Genomic DNA, 20,263 nt, shown 5'->3' on the forward strand with positions numbered 1-20,263 from the left:
TGATCACATACCATTCAAAATCTTATTTAAACATAGTCAAACTAGATATGGCTACCAAATATTGTGATTCTAAATCATTTTCATTTGGAAATAAACTAAGAAAAAACAGGGAGGTAAATCTACATAAAGCATTTGAATTGCTTTGATTATTGATTCCCAATGCATTTAACCAACTGCATATGGGAAAATCAATACTTCTATTAAACATAATGTACCTCATACTAAATCTATACCTAAATGATATACCTATACCTAAAAGATACTATTGAACTAAAATAACATAGACACCTTATACAGTATATATACAGAATAGTTTCTAGGGAAATATATGAATTATACATTTTCATGTCACATAAAAGTATGCATTTTTTGCACAGAATATTCAGAAAACTGGGCTGTTCTCTGGGCTGCAGCTTCACGTTTCTGTGTAAAAAAAAAAAGCAAAAAAACAGCCTTCTGCTTCAAGAAGACCTAGATGAATTTCAGTCTGCAGCTACTCTAGAAATACATTTTTACTCTTTTAGGCCCTGAGACAAGAAGCATGAGAGCGAACACTACAAAAAGGGTAAGAATAAGAGAGCCCTCAGTTTAACAACATTAGAATAAGTATGTTAAACTGACCTGTTATTCACTATGAATATAACTGTGATTTATATTGTTTAGCACAATAAAAACAAAACTGGTATCTGAGAGACCTGCTGGAGACAGACAAATGAAAAAAGGCAAAGTACTGTATGTCCAGGAAGGACAAAGCCTTTTTTAAAACAAAAATCACAGTGGTCTGCGGAAAAAAGATACTGAAAAATTCTCTGCCTTGACACAGACCAAACAATCTCTGGGGTAAAAAAGGCTCCAGAATTGCAGGAGCCCGGAACGAACTGACTCCTGACAGCTGAGGTTTTTAGGTAAAAGCAGTGACATCTGTCCCTGTCTGAAACACAGCTGTGAATCAGTTAAGATTGAACAAGAGTAAACAATACAGAGGAACCTTCCTGCAGTACTGAAATCATGGCTTCTGAATCTTAAAACCCATTAGGGGAAAATTTGATAATGCAACAGTAATGGTACACAGCCTATAAAAATAAAGGATGCTGTAAAAGGTCATCTTAAAAAACTGGATGCTTTTATGAAAATGAACAGAGGTGCACTGCTTCCCTGATGTGATTTGCTCCCTGGCACCCATCCACGCCAGACAGATTTGCTGGGCTGTTTGGCTCAAACCTAGAGGTAGTGACTTATAGGCTACTTTCTCAAGCCCATTTATCCATTCTGCTTTGGCACGTGTGCACTGGCGTCTTTAAAAAGTCAAAGCCCATTTCATTTAGACAGGAAATCAGGAAATAAATACCAAGCAGTCAGCACACAGCTCTCTGTCTATGCTTACATTGCAAAAGCACCGTTAATACAGTATGTTCCACATTAATTTACATCCTTGACAACACTAAAAGAAATAGTACATGTATCATGGGTGCTTTGTTCAGCCAGTGTATGTAAACTTTAGTTTGATGGCTATCATGTTATCATTTCATTTCGAAAGCTGGAGTTTCCTTAAAAGATCATAGGCATTAAGAGTAATTGCATCCTGAACAGTTCTGCCAGCGCATGTACTGTAGATCCATTTTTGGAGGTCATGTTTTTGAAACAACAAAAGTAAAATTCTTTATAGAACTGACCTGGGATTTCTTACACAATTGCCTGTTTGTATTAGGGTGACAACATCTCATCAGACATGACGAGGTTGGAAAGAGCCACCAGGATAACTGAAGCATATACTTTCAGTTGGGGATAATATGTTTGACAGGAGTAAAGTCGAGGCTCTAGATTTCAAAATAACTTCAGCAGGTCTAGATACCTAAATTCCATGTCACTAGTCTCAGTGATTTAGACACCTGCATGTACTGCCTAAATCTGTGTTCAGTAAGTACAGTACAGTACGTATCTATGCTTTCACAAAGGTTTGACTGTTAACATTAATTTTCCTGTATTTATACATTGTTTGCTCACACACATTGCACTTTCACAACCAACAACCCTGAATCACCTCCCAATTTAATTTCTCATGGTAAATTGGTAGAAAAAGTTTTTTGTATTCAAGTTTTTAAAATTAATAACTTAAAAGGTTATGTTGCGTTGCCTCATTCAGAGCAGGTACAGTATATTGCTGATGTATTTATTTTACATTCTGATTAATATTTTCTTTCCAATCTATGTAAATTGTATCAAGGCAAAAAAACAGGTGTGGTCTTTTTTTTGTTTTTTATGTGGTATTAGATCTGGTAAAGTAAATAATTTTTTCATACTACATATTTATTGTTCTGTTTTTATTATTTGCCATGTTTTTAATGTACTGTCTACATTGTGCGGTGTCGTCTGCTGTACTGTGTATGTCCTGAGAGATCAGCGCGGATAAGAATTCCAATGTACTTGTACATATGGCAATAAACTCCTCTAATCTACTCATTTTGGCTTTCTAAAATGTAAATAACAGACTTAAAAATTGTTTTCTATTCATGTTTCACTTAAAAAATGATTTATATTTAAACCTTACTATTTTTGCAAAACTGTAACTAAATCAAATTTGTACTCCCACAGGTTTTGAAATGGACATATTTTAAAAAAACACCACAACATTTCTATATATGTCTGTGTGATAATTTGGCAACATCAACACATCATGAAAGATGCACGAAAAGAAAAACACAGCTTCAAGGTTGAATTACATTACACGTCAAGCCATAACATTTTATCTTATTATTCAATCTATAATTCATTGCTGCTACAACTTTATGGGGATAAATAAATTATTCACTTTTTCCACTTTAACTTATTGACAGCTCCAATGTACAGTAATAATACTGTACATACAGTAACAGCACCAAAAGAATTTGTAGGGAAAAGTATCTAGGAATTTGGGCATCCTATATTCATAAATAAGCACACAGTCCTAATTAACTGTTGGATGACTTGTCATTATTGAATTTCTTTCTTGTGAAGAAGGCAATACTACTCCCTCGTGTTACCTTTCATAAACACAATCCAATCTAGTACTTTTTTCTTCATTTGCAAATATATGACTTATTTGACATTTTACACCCTGCTGCAATTTTAAATGTCTACATATAGTATGTCTCATACTACATACTGGTTTAGGGACACCAGTGAGACTCAGAAAATCCACTTATGCACCAGCATTCATAGCTGAAATTGAGCTACAGTAACTGATGTCTCTCGGGAGCCCAATTGCTCAACACGTATAATCTTTCTGCAAACGTATTAATCCGTCAAATATAAAGAGACAATTTATGCATGTTATAAACATAAAAAATCTACTGAATTATATTATTACAATCCTCCTTGTGATGAAAACAGTTTAGTTTTGGTGAGATTTCAGAAGACGACTACCAGAAAATAGTGTTTGTGCACAAGGAAGGAACGTAATGAGTGAAGAAAGTGGAAAAAGCAGTGTTTAAGAGCTGCATACAGTAGTGTAATTCTGAAATCAGCTGGATAAATATTTAGAAATTTTGAAACTTCCACTTGGGCTACAATAATGTGCAAAAGTGACATACAGTATGATAGTGATTTTAAAAAATGAAATGACACAGATGTAAGGAATGACAATTTACCTTGTTAGGAAGGGGGCAAGAGGGCAGAGGGACCTTTCTTCCTTTCTGACTCCGGTGCTCTAAGTTTCCATCCTCTAAGTGCTCGGTTTACAATAATTCTTACAGCAGGATGTTCTGCTTTTTCTTCCATGTTCTGCAAACCTACATTTTGGCACTTAGCAGAAATTCGTCTTGTTATACATTAATGGTAGCAGGTTAATTAGCATACTTTTTGTTTTTTCTTAAATACAAGGAATTTTCTTCCTTTGGAAACCACCCATGAAAGGCTTTCCAAGTGCAAGGGCCTCATCATCTTGCAGCTCACATCTCCGGGTCCTTTGTGCGGTGCTAACGGCCGGGAATGTTTCGTGTCTGTCCTTTGCTTACTGGATAATCATGTGATTCAATCCTCCATTTATTTTTTTCAACTCTTTCACATTGTTTCTTGGTTTGAAACCAAACCAATTGAATGAAACATCTTAACTGCACATGTAGCGAGGAAAAAGCCTGGTTTAACCATTTTCAGCTGCTCATCTCAAGATTTTCTTTCTTCTGAATTTTTAGCTTAAAGCCGCAGCCTCCTAGCAGAACACAGTATATGCTTTCTGCTTCTAATCTCTGCTTGAACTTTATCCAGAGTAGAAAAAATCAAGGTGAAGTAAACTGAAATTTAATCAACTGTGCAAAACAAACTACAGCCGGGGCACAAAAGGAAACATGAATGTGCGCAAACAACATCTGGCCACTGGAGTGGTAACTAACAAAAGGGGATGTCTGTCAGAAAAGGAGTATTCTGGCAAAGAGAAGGCTTCAGTTTTGTTTCATTTTTCTGCAGAGAGAAATCACAGGCGGTGCTCTTTCAAGACACCAGAAACCTCTTACACAGCTCCTAATCATACAAAAAGTACAGCAACAAGTACCAGCAACACTGAGACACTGAAAATTCGCTACAGCTACAGTTCTCTCACATTCTTTCAGAAGACAAAGTTGTCCCACAAACAGATCAGACAGTGTAAGGAAATAATATTCCCCTTTAAGAGCGTAATACTCAAATTGTATACTTCATGTTAAACAATTATTTTCAAAATGACCAGTGAAATGTTCAAAACAAACAGTGAAACACAAGCCAGAGGATACAAGTGGAAAATATACAGCATGGAAGTGCGTTTAAAACCAAGATCGGGAGGCATTTCTCTACCCAAAGGGTTATGGTAGTAAGAAACAAGCTGTATTGTTGAAGCCGAAACCCTGGTTTCTGTCAAGAAATGGCTGGATATGATCCTTGAATCAATTAACTAACTATCAAATAAGGGAGATGATCCATCATACTGAGCATAGTTGTCATTTTACTGGCCCTTCTTAATTGCTTTTTATTTGGCTGACATTTTTATCCAAACTGACTTAAACTCAAACCCATTGATACATCTGGGTGTATTAGTGGGCTTTTGTGTAAGTGAAGTACCTTGCAGATTTTTGCAATCACCTTGAAATCTGCTGTTTATTGGATTTTGTTGTTCCTTGAGTTTTCAGTAGAAGTTGGAAAGTGTTATTCTAATAGGCATTTAGTAACAATCTCTTTGAGAAGCAAAATGCATCTGTATTAGAACAAGAAGGAATTCCAATAAAAGAATGAAGGACTACAGCTTGTCGTGATGGCCCCCACACTACAGGCAGTAGGCAAAGGGACATCACATTCTGCCTGCATACAAGCCCTTATAACAGCCTCGGATTGCTCCTAACGCCCAATGTTGTGGAAAAAAAAAAATAGAAATGAGAAGTAAATGTAACCAGGGAGATGTTAAGTTTAACACACAAAGTCAGAACATTGAAGAAACAAATGAAACAAGGGTGGGTGACCTAAGAAAAAAGCACCATGTTCCAACTTCAGCGTCTTATAGAAGAAAATAATTAGAAACAGCCTTCCCTGTGGCATGATTAGTGGCAGTGTTATAAAAACACTGCCATGTTAGGTCAGGTTAACATTACACAGAATAATAAATACATGTCAAGACAATGAGCTCACTGACGAGCATTTTTAAACACCGATACTTAACTCAGCAGCACACATCTGTTGGCACACATTATGGCAATATACAGCATAAAGATGCAAGGCATGGGTGATCCAAGGTGAAGCCCATCATAAACTGCAACTGTTAACAGCATAGGTTTTTCAGGCAGCAAAGGCAAAACATGGAAACATTATGAGAACACATAGATCCTTACTAGATTTACAACACTAGACTCCACTAGACTCCAGAAAATATCAACATCTGCACTATTCATTAAAATTGCAATTACATTCATTCATGTTGTGGACACTTTTATCCAAACTGCCTTACAATCATGTCTTATGAAGATGCAAAGGGTGTTTATAACAGTAGCACACAAAAATAACAAAACCACGGAAAACAGCAAGTGCAGTCTTAATTAAGTGCAATGATGCTGCACAATGCTAAGGAGATTCACACTGATAAAAAAAATACTGCAAACTAAAATATAAATTCAGTGAAGACAATCAAATGTTCAAAAAGCACAAAAGAAACATGAAATAGCAAATACTACAAAAAATATCTAAAAACTATTGCATAAAGTGGAAACGTGATGTAGAGTGAAGGCACAGTCTACAAAACAGTCACAATTATCAAGCAAGATACTGTATCTGTCTCTCAAACACTTCTTACAAAGCACTAGTCTATGCAATCACAAACTTAACAAGCTTCCTATCAGATATTCTACTATGATGTCATTTATGAATTCTTCAAGCAGAATCATGATGGCAAAGCATAACTGGACAAACTCTCAGGTGTTACGAAACATTTGTGAGATGTTAATTTTGTTATGGGCATTGATATTAATACTCATTATGTTAATACTGTGCTCAAGATGTGTGGCTCAACACTTCACCAATACAGGTCATAATGATGCAGCCCTAATGTTTTAATACATTATTTGTTATTTAGTGTTATTTTTTAGCACCACCTAATTTCCTAGATATGCCACCCATCAGCTTTCATACAACTGGAGACATCTGACACACTGCTGTTGGTGAAGTCTGAATTCAAGCCAGTATTGCATATCTTTTCACTTCCAATTATTGTGCTTGGCTCAGGTTCTTCATTTCATGAAATCACAGGTCAAAGTGTGCAGCACCTTCGCTCTAGAAAGAAAAGCATACATTACTTCTGTCTAGCTACCGCAGTTAATTAATATTAAAAGGTGGACTAATATAACAGCTAGACTACGACTCCCAAAACACTGCAGCAGTATTGATATCACTTTTGTAATGTACAGAAATACAATCAGTGTACTTCAGGTAATGCTATATACTGTATCTGCAGTGGAAAAAACCAGCAAGCAAGTCTGAGGCATTCAGGCAGTGACTTCACAGCATGTTTTAATAAAATATTCAAAAATGATTTTCGGGGATGAATGAACAGGGTGAAAAAGAAGATTTTTTTCTAAGTGCAGTGAATATAAGACTTTAAAAGCACAAAAACCACCACTCCTGCATATTAGAACCCAAGCCAACAAACGCCCACACAGCCAAGGCAGATCAAAGGCATTAATAATGCTGTCACCTTTAACAACTGGCTCATCTTTGCCAAGACACTCTCTTGTTTTCAATGTGACATAACTTCTTGATGTTCTTCAGATCTTGTGCACCCTGCCTGCCACAGTGTCAACTTCCCTTTTCATGTCATGTCATGTAGAGCCATTTCAGACACAAGGCATCTGAGAGTTCACTACAGGGTCACAAAACCCCCCACCTGAAGTGAAAATCGCTCAGAAGCTGAAAAGTTGGCAGGATCAAGAAAATGAACAAATAACAGAAAATACATCTAAAACTAGAATTTCGATGGGACAATTGGGCAGCATATTATTTCCAGAAAAAGTAAGCGTTTAACTGCAGCCTAATAGCTGAGTGAACCAGCCACACACAGAGCTCGCAAAGGGAGGAGCAGGGAAATCAGCACACGACCACCTAGTCCTGCATCCTGATCCTGGAACAGCGGACGTGCTGCGTCAGAGGATCTCAGAGAGCAGAGGATTTCACTAAGGCACTGGGGATGTACTTACTACATAATTACTACACCAAAGTTAAAGTTTAAAATCAGTCCCAGTACTCCCTGGACATAGAACTGAACTGAAAAAATAAAAATGAGAAATGAGAAATGATTATTATTAGAGTTCATAGTGGAATTTTACAGTTTAGACTTCACTGGCCCAATTCTTTTTAAGGGGAATGTACACTTTAATCTATAGACTGCAAAAGATGGATGAGAAGCGGAATTAGTCTGAGCCATTATTACATTAAATAATTATGAAAATGGTTAAGACACACTGCGGTCAGGGTGTTTCTCAGAACCAATGCTGACGCTGTGATGTGGCTTGAGCGGGTCTTTCCCAGTCGAAAATACACAAAAGGTTGGGCGGGCTTGCCAACAAACAGCAGCCCTGAGGCCTGTCCAGCACCGAAGAGCTTTCAGTCAGGTCAACAGAGACACGCTCCTGCTCAAGCGGTGAGTGGTTTGGGCAGCCTCACTTGCAGGTTCGGAGGTCACTACCACAACAACGTACTAGATCACATCCAAACTCCAGCACTTGGAGAGTAGAAGACAGAAACATAACTGGCAATACCAACAGTCAGGAAAAAAATACTTATGCAATGTACAAAAATGTGCTTTTTGCGATTTTTAGATTGTGTTGTATTATATATAATTTAAAACAGTATACATATAAAAGTTCTCTGCGGTTGTAGTATTATAATATAATTTAATCCAATCAAAAAAAAATATTTCCCTTGTTACTATTCCCAGCCTGGTTGTGTTCCTTACTGTTAATGAGGACAGCAGAGGCATAATATGACAAAGACTAATATTGTATGTTTGGAATTATTCTGTCATTAGCTTCGTTGTTGTGATCCTTGGTTACACCCCTGGCTTGTGCGTTACAAAGAGGTATTTGTTAATTTCACTTTTTTTTCAGCATGAAAACTATTTACTGTGTAATTGCTCTGTTCTCTCTTTGGTGCACATGTTTTACATATAATTACTGACAACAAAAACCTGTTAACACTTGATCACAAAAACTGAGCTGTCTTGTTTTCTAAGGTTTTTATGCTGGTTTGGTATACTGAGTGCCTTCAGTTAACAGTAGGCCTTGCCTTCTCCTGTCTCACTTTCCTCTGTGTGCCGTTGTGCTGACTGTGTTCCCAACTCAAACAGGCCTTTGTGAGTGAACATCAAGGAAATATGAAGAACTCCTGTTTCTGAAAAGAAATTGCTCGTGTTGGCCCACGCAAGAGGATCTGCACACACTTTAGACAAAACAGAAACAATTGACTGCTGCCGGAAAGAGTGCCAAGCACAAGCTGTTCATGAAAACAGAACTTATTAAAACTGATCAAGAGTTCAAATGTTATCTGTTTCAGCCACAGCACTAGTGAAACCCCTGCTCTGGAAGCAGCCCAGATCCACTGGAAAGGCATTTGAGCCTCATCATATTCAAAAGAACTCAGACTTTCACAGTCGGGCAAAAATATGATTAGAAAATCCCAAAACTTAACCCAGACATTTACCTCAAGCACAACATAAACACCTTAGACACATCAAAGAATCTGGAGTGTTGATATGGTGAATGGCCTGCTCTAGTAATGCAACAAACAAACAAACCAACCAAGTTTTGATATTTTGTATTTTAACTTATTTTTTTAAGGAACTTTTTATTTTTCTGCTGCCACATTCAGGTGTTGCTGAGCAGATGGAGTTAGTACTGTAATGTGATCATCCCACCACTTCAGAGCAAATTCAGATAGTTTTGTTCTATGTCCAGGGAAAAGTAAAAAAAGCATTTTTAAATCACAATAAAATCAGTGCAAGAGGTCAGCCTCCTAGCTCATCCAACACACAAGCAGGATCAGCACTGACTGTTAATAATGTGTTTGTTGTGCTACAGTACCACACTGTCACTGAAACTAACCCATTTTCCGCCATGCAGACCAGCAAGAGGAGACTTCAAAATTCATTTTGTCAATAAGACAAAAAGAATTGAGGCTTTGAAAATTCTAGGGCTGTTGATCAGTCATGCATGGATTGATGAATATCAGCACCGCCGGTCCAGATGTATATTCTTGTTTGTGATCTTTTATGTCTTTCCAAAGAGAATTGTTACAATCTTGCAAAAACCTGCTACAGTAATTCCAATGCATTACAAAGAAAATCAGCTACTGTATGCCACCCAGGTGGTGCTGTACTACAGTGGTGCATGAAGCTGGTCCTTTTCTGTATTTAAAGTTTGCTGCGATTCCTTAGACGAAAACTACAATACAAAAGGCAAGTAATTACATTTCCAAAGAAAAGCACTTATTTGTTTTAGAGACACTTAAGTAGTGAACGTCCTGTAAACATAAGATAAGTTACAAGTGAGCGGAACAAAAGTTCGCAAAAAGAATTGGAGTTTTCTAAACTGTTATCGTTCGTGAGGTCATTGTTAACAAAGGTACCACTACCATGCAGGCACAGATTTAATGGCTTTTATTTTTTATATTAATATGTATATTATGTGAGTTCATTGGGAAAACTCAACCAGTATAATCATTACATCTCTTTTCAGGAGTAAAACCAAAAAGCAGCTTTACACCATTAAAGTTGAGATTTCCTCAAATAATTGAAATTTCAAACAATGCTTTAAATACAATTGAATTTACCTCTTTATTATTATAGGTGCTTGTCCTGGAATGGTTGAGGAACTCAACACTTGCTTATTGAGCTACAAAATTTTAAATAATGTCTTTACTCTTTTCGTGGCTTAAAGGGCTACTGTGTGCTACATATTTTTTACATTTTGGGTGCAGGGTTATATTATTTTTACTATATTCTGTGGCTTCTAAAAAATCCCCCCACCACAAAAAATATTTTAATGCCCATAAACGTTTGTGCTGATAACAGGATTTAACTGAAAAATAAAAAAATAGACTAGGATAAACATCCATTAATCTTTTCAAGTATTGAAACTGTTGTTCTTGACACATAGAAGACACTGTTTGATGAGTGTCTCTCTGTTTCATAATTCAAAAAAAACAAAATAGCTATTTAAATGAAGAATAAAAGGTCCTTGTTCTCTTTTTAATTCACAGCACTTAACAGTGCTTTGACACTACCCATGAGCTGATTAACTCTGATACAGACTTGTTCATGGTTGACTGATAAACACGTTTCACCTTTTCATCTATCACTCATTGTGAAATTGATATATTGTGCTGTTACAGAATGACTTGACAATTAAACTCAGGCAATTTGCTCATTATTAATTTTAGCTGTGTTGCTGTGGTTTGGCTTATTAGGAGATGAAAGAGGGAAAGGCAGAACGGTGTCCTGGCACAGAGACTGTCAGCAGCTCCTTCTGAAATGATCCGAGTTCATATGACCACATGGTGAGAAACACACGGCGGGCACAGAAAACTGTTTTTGCATTGTACTATATATGGATAGCGGCTGATCTTGGATTACTTGACAAAATGTAGGGAAGTAGGAAACATTTTTTAACATGTAAAACACAAGAAAATAACTACTTTATTAACTCCAATATGGTATTCAAAGTATATCACGATATAAGATTTGCTCAAAAAGATTCAATAACTGAGATGGATACCAGAAAACATAAAAATGATTTTTTTGTATGAAATTGTTTCTAATCTACAAATTGAATTTAATGGAAGAGATGGCTGGCTCTTTTTATGTTCTCTTGTGTGTTTTTGTGAGTACAATGTACATACAGTATATTGGCACGTATTTCTATTTACTCCTGCCCTTAACCTCTACCTTTCACAGCTGCACTAGGCTGCAGAGATGTGTTGTTTTTTGATATCATTTCCCTTTCTGAAAGGTGGCCCTGTAGTGTGTTAATCATGGGTGCAAGCTTTAATGAATGTCTTGTTTCGCAGCGATAGTGTAGTGCCAAAATAAGCATGAAATGCAGAGTGCACAATTCAATGCTGTTGCTGTTTCCTAGAAAAAGCAAACACTCTTGTGATGACTTAGAAACATTTTTTTTTTCTTTTTACCGAGCAGGCTAGATGGTCCAAAAGCCTTCCTCTCACTTGAAATGTTTCTTATGATTGCCTGTGTTACTTTAGGCAACCTAGTGTCTCTAAAACAAACAAGTGTTTTTATATGAAAATGTAACTGCTTGCCTTTTGTACAGTAGTGTTTGTCCAAAGAATCCCAGGACACTTCAAATACAGAAGAGGACCAGCTTCATGCACCACTGTAGTACAGCACCACCTGGTTGGCATGACTGCACAGCGGATCAGGCAGAGAAGTAAGAAACCGCTTCACCCGATCAATTGAGGGGGAATTTTAAGAACGATGGATTGAGCAGCTCCAGAGTGAAATTTAGCCAGAACACCAGGGTTCATCCCCTACTCTTATAACCGGTGTCAGGGGATCTTTAATGACCAAGAAGTCAGGACCTCAGTTTACTCAGTGACTTCTCACCTGAAGAACAGCACAGTGTCTCTGGTCACCGTACTGGGCCAGTGGCTTGGACATCCTAGTCCAGAGAGGACAAGAGCAATACCTTGTAAGCAGCAACCCTACTTTTAAAGACTTAAAGACTTAAAGTTAAAGACTATCTCTGTATCAATTATTATCTCTATTACTAGTGCCTATCTTTATAGATGGCACGCTTTGCGAATGTAGTTTGCAAGTTTCTAGAACTTATCACTTGCCATACCTGGATTGTTCAGGTTTCTAAACAAATGGTTCTAAGCACATGTACTTTCTAAGTACTAACAAATCAACCAGTTTACTACTATAACATGTGCTGAATCTCAAAAGTGCTGTAGTGAATACTGTCTAGCTTTGATAAAAATATGCTACAAACAAAATATTTGCTGGTGAAATGAGTGAAATGTAAGTACCGGAGTATAACTGTGTAATAAATGTATATTTAGTAAACACTGCTAGTTTTTAGATGTTTTGCAATGTGTATTTACAATAAATGCACAGCCCAGCAGCAACTGAAGTGTAAGGAGAACATACTGGTGAAAAGTGTTTCTGTTGTTGTGTCATTACATATCCATGTGCAAGCGTAGAGTGAAAATTAAATCACACAAAGGAGTTCCCTCACCACGGTCGTGATACAATTACGTCTCAGATTGAGTTCAGTCAGAGAGTCCAGACCCCTCAAGTTCTCCACACAGGCAATGCAGTTTCCAGCGAGGTTCAACACACGCAACTCAGCCAGATGAGAGAGGTTCTCAAGTTTCGAGATCTGCAAGAGACATTCAAAGCAGTTGAAAACTGGAGGAAGTCCTGCAGCTGGGCTATATTCCAGTACTGATAAATCAGTCAAGCTGATTTACTCCTCAGGTAAGAAAGTCCATCTAATTTAAGGGCTGAAAACAGAAGTATGTTTGCACAATGATTGTAAATGTAAGCAAACATCCCATTTAAGTTAAGGATGCTATTTAACTCTGTGAGCATTCAGTAAAATGAGTTCTTGGATTTATTAACTACTCAGAGCTTAAAGGTGAACAGCAGTATGTTGAATTAAAATGTGATACTAAAAAACTAAAAATCTAAAACGTGATAGAGTGCCTTTGAAAAAGTATTGACCCACTTCCAATGATGTCTTATTTTATTGAATTACAAATACAGTATTCACATTATTTTTAAAGTGACCCTTTTTATTAAAACTGCAATGCTCATACTGAACACTTTTATTGTCTGAATAATGTTAAATGTCAGTAAAAACCGCAAGGAAAAATAATTCAGGAAAATTTCAGTCTTACTTGATTTCAAAATGTTTAAAAATATATGCAATGAAATCTTTCACTTCATTTAAACAGTGTGACAAGACAAGACAATAGAGCTAAATCACAGGCAGGTTTTTGTGCAAACATACATTTGGGTGTCAGCATTTTTATTACACTTTAAGTGAACCAGTTTCAATTCTGTTTTAGAACCGTATTCTTGAATAGTAGAAGTCATAGCTGTTATAAAATGAATAGTTGTATCCTTCTTATGTCATTGAGAAAGAAATCTTCAAAACAAGATCAAACCTTCTGCTTTCAAACAACTGCAGGCTGAAAGCCCCTGGAGAGAGTGAGTCTGAGGCCAGGAAGGCTACTGCCAGAGGCCTCTCACTGCAGTCACCACAACAAAACAATTCACGCGCAGCAGGAAAAATTAGTCTCAAATGTTTAATGTGCTAGTAGTTCCAGTTTTTCACATGTTGTAAAGCATGTTCTCTAGTAATTTCAGGTATCATTCTCCTTCTCAGATAAAATGCCCTGATATCGGATAAATAATGGCCTAAAAGTCATGTGACAACCATGAAATAAATCTGGGTAATCTTCAACAGACACAAATGAGAGACTCAAGGGGGAAATTATTATCTTGACTGTTCTCTTGTCCTACAGTATCTACAGATGGTAAAATAAATTACCAGGATGCATACAGATTACTACTTGTTTTTGAACAAATCTCTCATCCCACAGAATGTTTCCTCTCACCTTAACTGGAGGCCAATAAGGTCTTATAAATATAGATGTCTGGATTAGACCACTAGAATAGAGTTTATTTCCAGTGTTTTAGTACCAGTCTTACTGTGCAGAACACGATTTGAAGGAGAACACACTTCATGCATCCATCCATCTTCTAACTGCTTCAGCCAATACAGGGTTGTGGAGGAGCCAGAGACATACATCAATACTAATGTTAAAGAATTGTCTAGGAGAATTTTCTCCTCAAGGTCCAGACATATGGGAAGAGCATTCTGACAGCATTGCAGGTCCAATTCACAAGGAATGTATCTCTTACTCTTCAGTTTGCAGAGAGTTTACATTAGACACCAATGAAAAAGTGTTTCAGGCATTGACACAACATTCCTTCAGATACCTCTGAGAAGCAGACAAAAAGATGGAACTTAATATGCAAATTGTTACGTTAAAAAATAACTTGTTTACTGCATAGATTTTGAGTGAGAATTTCCATATAAATAAGAATGCACTGTATCTGCTTTGAATCATGAAGAATGTGCTACATTAAGCATATAAATGTACTGCAAACTCAAACCTGACTGAAATATAAACTCAGTTCATGTATGAATAAATACTTAAATATCATAGCATATGCTTTGCCAGTGGCCATAACTTTACATATTATAGAAATACTTACTCCTGTAAACTTAAATCTTGTAATTGCAGCTTTCAAGCTGGTGGATAATACCCAAGTCTTCAAAGACTGTCAAAAGAGGATTTTATGGGTCTCTGGGTCCTCATTTTTTTAATACAACTGGACGGCTGTGGGCAGGCCCTGGAGATTTAATTATTTTAAGTGCTCCAATTTCCTATAACACTTTGCCTTGTGTTATGCTAAGATTATTTAATACTGAGAAGTGTGACCTTTGGCCTCAGGCGTGTTTCCAGTTTCTTATGTTGTAAACATCTGAACAAAATATTCATTTAATACACTTCAGATTTCCATTTCATCTTCTACTAGTTTTCCATTACTATCTTTCTGCCATCACCAGCCTAATCACTGTTTCTTTGTTGGCGGACAGAAAGACCTTTAACTCTGGGCTCTAGACTCCATTTCAGAAATTTTCCATCCTTCTCACATTGTGCTCACGGTTCAGTGCGCTTTTCGTCTTTTGCTGGATCTTACTCTTTCTAAACGTGTTTCTAAAGCCACTTTTCCTGCAAGAAACACAAACTATACTTAAATTGAGTACTGGCTGGCTGGGAGGGGCTCTGGCCTCCCCGCGACCCTGCGTTGGATAAGTGATAACAAAGTGGATGGATGGTGTTGTCTACTGTCCATACATATAAACACATTCTGCTTCACCTTCCAGTCTGCTTTCCCAACACTGTAAACCGTAGCGTGAAATCTACATGTGTGGTTTAAAAAATAATTCAGGTCAAAGCAAACCATGTTATGATCACACCTGAGGCATTCCCTCACCACACGATTTGCCAATTGTGTCCCGGTTGTTTGAAAATACTAAATCAATATCCCCTCGTGGGTGCCATGATAAAATGCATTCCTTAACTATATTTTACCATTCTTGATCATTGTGCCCTCCCTGTATTGCATATTTTGCTATTATGAAGTATTATCTGAATTTGTGCAATCAATACCAGTTTTTATGTGTGAATCCCATTTATCTTTGCCACAGCTTTACCACGAAGACCTTTATGTTAAAATTACAATTACATAACCTATAAAGAGTAAGTATTCTGAAGCATTTTGGAATTAATTATACAGGTTTGCATACTGTGAAAATAGCCTGACTTACCATATCATAGTCTCCAACTATAGCATCATTAATTCTGTTTTAAAAGCATTTCTCTAGCAAGATTTTGAAGGATGCATACAATTCAATGGTGTATGTGACTTACATTCCTTAAATCAGTTTCTTTCTTGACAGACATTTCAGACAAATGGTGATGATTCCATCAGAGAAGGTGGAGCTTTATTGTAATAGTGGGTCAACTAGTACAGACCCATGCAGCGTGAATTAGTAATTAAGCATTACTGTACTTTATTACATTTCTCAAGCCTCCCTTCAGTCTTCAGCAAGTGATTAGATAACCCCATTCGACGTTTTAACTCTGTCACATTACACCAAACAGGTAGTAGAAACTCTTCATGTTGCTCCAGGTCAGACATCCCAGATATTTTATTCACCTGTCTTACCAAAATTAATTGTATTCACATTTTAATTTTACAGCATGGTATTTGCACTTTTGGTAAATTTTTCAGTACCTTATTTCAAAGGTTTAGTATGACTTTAAGAAGATTTCAGAACAAATCTAGGTCTCGGATCAGCACGGCCATCGTGTCTCTGGAGAGTGGGGGGAGACCGGAACACCTGGACAAAACACGTGAACGCTACCCAAAGGGTATAAATAAATAAATTTCCCATTGGCCCTTACCAATCATGGCCTCCTAATAATCCCCATCTATGAACTGGCTTCCTTACTCTGCTCTCCTCCCCACTGAGAACTATGGTGACCATCACATCATCCAGGTGGGGCTGCACATTGGTGGTGGTGGAGGGGAGTCCCCATTACCTGTAAAGCACTTTGAGTGGAATGTCCAGAAAAGCGCTATATAAGTGTAAGCAATTATTATTATTATTATTATTATTATTATTATTATTATTATTATTATTATTATTGTTATTATTATTATTAATAATTATAATGAAAATTCAAGAAGCATCTCATATCCCAGAGAGACATATAGTTTTTCTATAAGCAATATATTTTGTTAAACTTAGCTATTTTACACTTATCTGTTCAACAATTAATTTAATTAAAAAGCATTTTTCTTCATTTTTTCATCTCCAGGATTTGCTTAACCAATGTAGATCCAACAGAGACAGAAAGCTGTCCTAAGCTCTGCTGCCACCTGTGGGCCTAGAGCAAGGACAGCTTTGATTGCATTTCTGGACAGTGGATCTTGAACGTCGTGAATCATGGAGAAAACTCAAGGGGTACAGTGCTATTCTGTGATGGGATGTAAGAAATTGCAGGGAGCCTAACATTTAGATTTGAGGGACTGAATGGTTAGTGAGTTTCTCCAGTGAAACAGTGCTGTCAGGAGGTGAGAGAGTGTGGTCTAACGATCACAGCAGAGAGCTTGGGAGGTAGTGTGACGGTGAGCACAGGACAGTGCCTACAGCACCAAGAGAAGGTAAGATCTAATGGCTGCTATGAGAGAGTGGGCAGCACTTTGTATAGACAGGAAAATACAAAACAGCGTATTGTATTTTATGCAATGTAACATTTGTAAGCAAAATGAAAACTGCCTACACATGTGAGAATACTAAATTACATACCTCGTATAACACAGAAGTGTACTAAGACGGCCTATTGGGAAGGAGGGGAACCTTATTCAGAGGAGCTATTCACGGACCTTTGGCAAGAAAGGCAACAGCTGGAAATGTAAATCTGATTACATAAAATGAATGGGACTTTTAATTTTAAAGTCACTTTTTAAGTGGAGTAGACATGGTTTTTTACATGTCCTGCCAACAAAATAAAGCATAACACAGTCGGAGCTGTTATCTGCAGCCGAACCATACTCCCCCCTGTGCAAATGACTTTGAAGATCAAGTGACCACATTCTGTCCGTATCTGTTGTAGGGAATATCCAATAAAGCTCACATTCACACTCCTCTTCTAATCTGCTCGGCATGGAGTGCAAGAAAGAGTCATCAGAATCAACGCAAATTTGTCTTACTCTGAAAGATTTACAAAACCTAATCTCTTTACCCAGGAAGTGAGTGGACTACGTGCAGATTTCATCTAGGTCTGAAAATTGAAGTGGGAAAATTAATCTAGGTCAAGTACCACAAAAATTAAACATAAAGGCACCAAAGTTCAAAAGTCACATTTCAAGTGACTATTCTACAGAAAAAGTCTAAATTCTAAATACTTTAACACCAGTATTTTTATAGTCTATTTGGACAAGCAGAGAAATCATATGAGTGTGCTTTATTAATTCAGGTCTATTTTTTTATATTTTCCAATCTGAAATCATGTTCACAGTTGCATGTTCTGGGGAATACTCAGCTATAAATGAATGTCCATCCTGTGACAACTTCAAAGATAGATAACCCCTTTTCACCAAACAAATCAGAAAGACAGCAATGGAGTTAAAGTACCAGCTGCAGTCTCTCCCAACAACAGAGAGGCATCCCATCGCCAGGCTAACGGCTTCACATGGCATTTAAGACATGCTGTCTCAGTGGCCCTCTGGAAATGAAATGATACACAGTGCATTGTAGCTGACTGGAAACACCTTCCAAATGTGACAACATCAATGCCACTTTAAGGGTAAGACTGTTTACTCTTGAACACAGTGTTGAGGTTCTGGAATTTATTATATCTCTTAATCATTGTAAATTGATCTCCAAAAATGCATAAAAAACAGGGGAAAGCAAACAATTGGCACAGGCTACCAGAACTACTACAGAATAGAGTGGTTAGTGTTAACATATATAAACTGACATGCTTACTCACGCACATGATCCATTCCTGTGATTTGTCGTGATTCCTAGATGTGGTTCTTTGTCTGTTCTAGTACCTTTTGAATTCTATCTTTACCCTCATCAGCTCACAGTTCGCCTAATCTGTCTTTTTTTCAATTATGTTATTGTTCAAAAAGGTTGCATATTTCATGAGACCTATAATGGCACACTACTTGGAATCTCCAGCTGTTTAAAAGCTAAGATCAATTAAAAGTTCTAATTAAGTAAATTATGAGTTAGTATGGTATGATTTATTGAAAGCTCAACTGGATACTAGGATCACAGAAACCAGGGTCAGAAAGTCCTGATTGGGGGTCTTTAGTAATGAAGTAATTTACTAATAAACTATTCTGAGATATCTGTAAATCTACAACCTTTGAGACAGTGATATTTTCATGAATCTTTTACAAAACCTCTAAATATGTTGGGTATTAATAAGTCCCACAGACCACACACTGTCTTTGGCTTGGCTGCTGTAGCACTGCTCCACAGTTAGTCATAACAACGCAAACACTGCCTGAATTAACATTAACTGCCTCTGGTCAACGCCTGTCAAAAATAATAAGTGCATGTAGGCTGTTAGTCAAACTCCGCCTTTTCAAACGAGTGCTAATTCCAAGACACTATGTACAAAATCCTAATTTCTTCTGAATTAAAACCAAAGGTTTAGGGCTACTCTGGCAGAGAAATCATATATCTTATCAATTTAAAATATGCCTTAAGATTATTTATTGCAAGAAAAATATAGGACTGGTTATCTTTAAGTAAATACCTGTTTTTGTGAAACTTGAAGAAATATTCTCTTGGTTAAATTAAAATCTTTTAAAAGGGTTGGGGCATAATCTCATGAACCTACTGTAAATAATAAATTTAAACAGTTCAGCAGTTTTTATTTGAGGCAAGCACACATTCTTCTGTACTTTAATTGAAACTTCCAGTGCTAACTGCTGTTAAGCTAGTATTTAATTGTTCTGTGTCTAGATAATGTGGCCACTAAAGATATCTTTCACATTTTAACAGAAATGTATACAGCTACAGAATGTCAATTAGATTTAATGGCTTACTGTAGCTTGGTTTCCTAACTCTAAGTCACTTTACGGGCTATTACATATGCCTAACTGACATGAGAGGTGGGTGTCAACTATCAATGGTCATAAAATACTATTACAAACTGTCAACAATTTGCTGACAGGAATTCGTAGCACTTCTCCCAACTGCTTTTCCTCCTACCCCCCTGATCAATCAAACCAGGTCTACTTACTCCCTGCCAGTTCCCTCATGGCTCCAACCTGGATGCCCTACTGACCTCCTGTCCTTTCTCTACACCCTGGGCCCTCTGTTGTCTTTCTTTGCATCGTTTTATGCTGACAATGGTCAAAAACTGTCCTCTTTCCCCCCCTCTGGTACTCCGTTCTCCTTCTGTATCACTCCCTTTCTCATTGCCATCACCTCCAGAATGCACTGCCTCCAAGACTGATCTCCTTTTCTCTCCTACAGCTACAGTACTTCTCCTTCAGTCGCCTCCTTGTTTGTCAAAAACTTCACTCTTTCCAACTTCAAATATTCCAATGTTACGTGTACATGTCTTGCCAAAGAATTAAGACCCTTGTACAGTT

The 20,263-nt window shown here is 37.1% G+C and overlaps 1 protein-coding gene across 1 annotated transcript in view; it reads right to left on the reverse strand.

The window, feature by feature from the left end:
• Window positions 1-20,263, reverse strand: part of LOC148659349 (leucine-rich repeat-containing protein 49-like) — a 106,868-nt gene that overhangs the window by 69,873 nt on the left and 16,732 nt on the right. Inside the window, exon 8 of the mRNA XM_088641476.1 lies at window positions 12,735-12,878. Coding sequence (XP_088497602.1) covers window positions 12,735-12,878 — 144 coding nt within the window. The remainder of the gene's footprint in view (window positions 1-12,734; window positions 12,879-20,263) is intronic.

Source organism: Lepisosteus platostomus, chromosome 7, assembly GCF_059453375.1.
Source record: "Lepisosteus platostomus isolate fLepPlt1 chromosome 7, fLepPlt1.hap1, whole genome shotgun sequence".
Taxonomy (NCBI): Eukaryota; Metazoa; Chordata; class Actinopteri; order Semionotiformes; family Lepisosteidae; genus Lepisosteus; species Lepisosteus platostomus.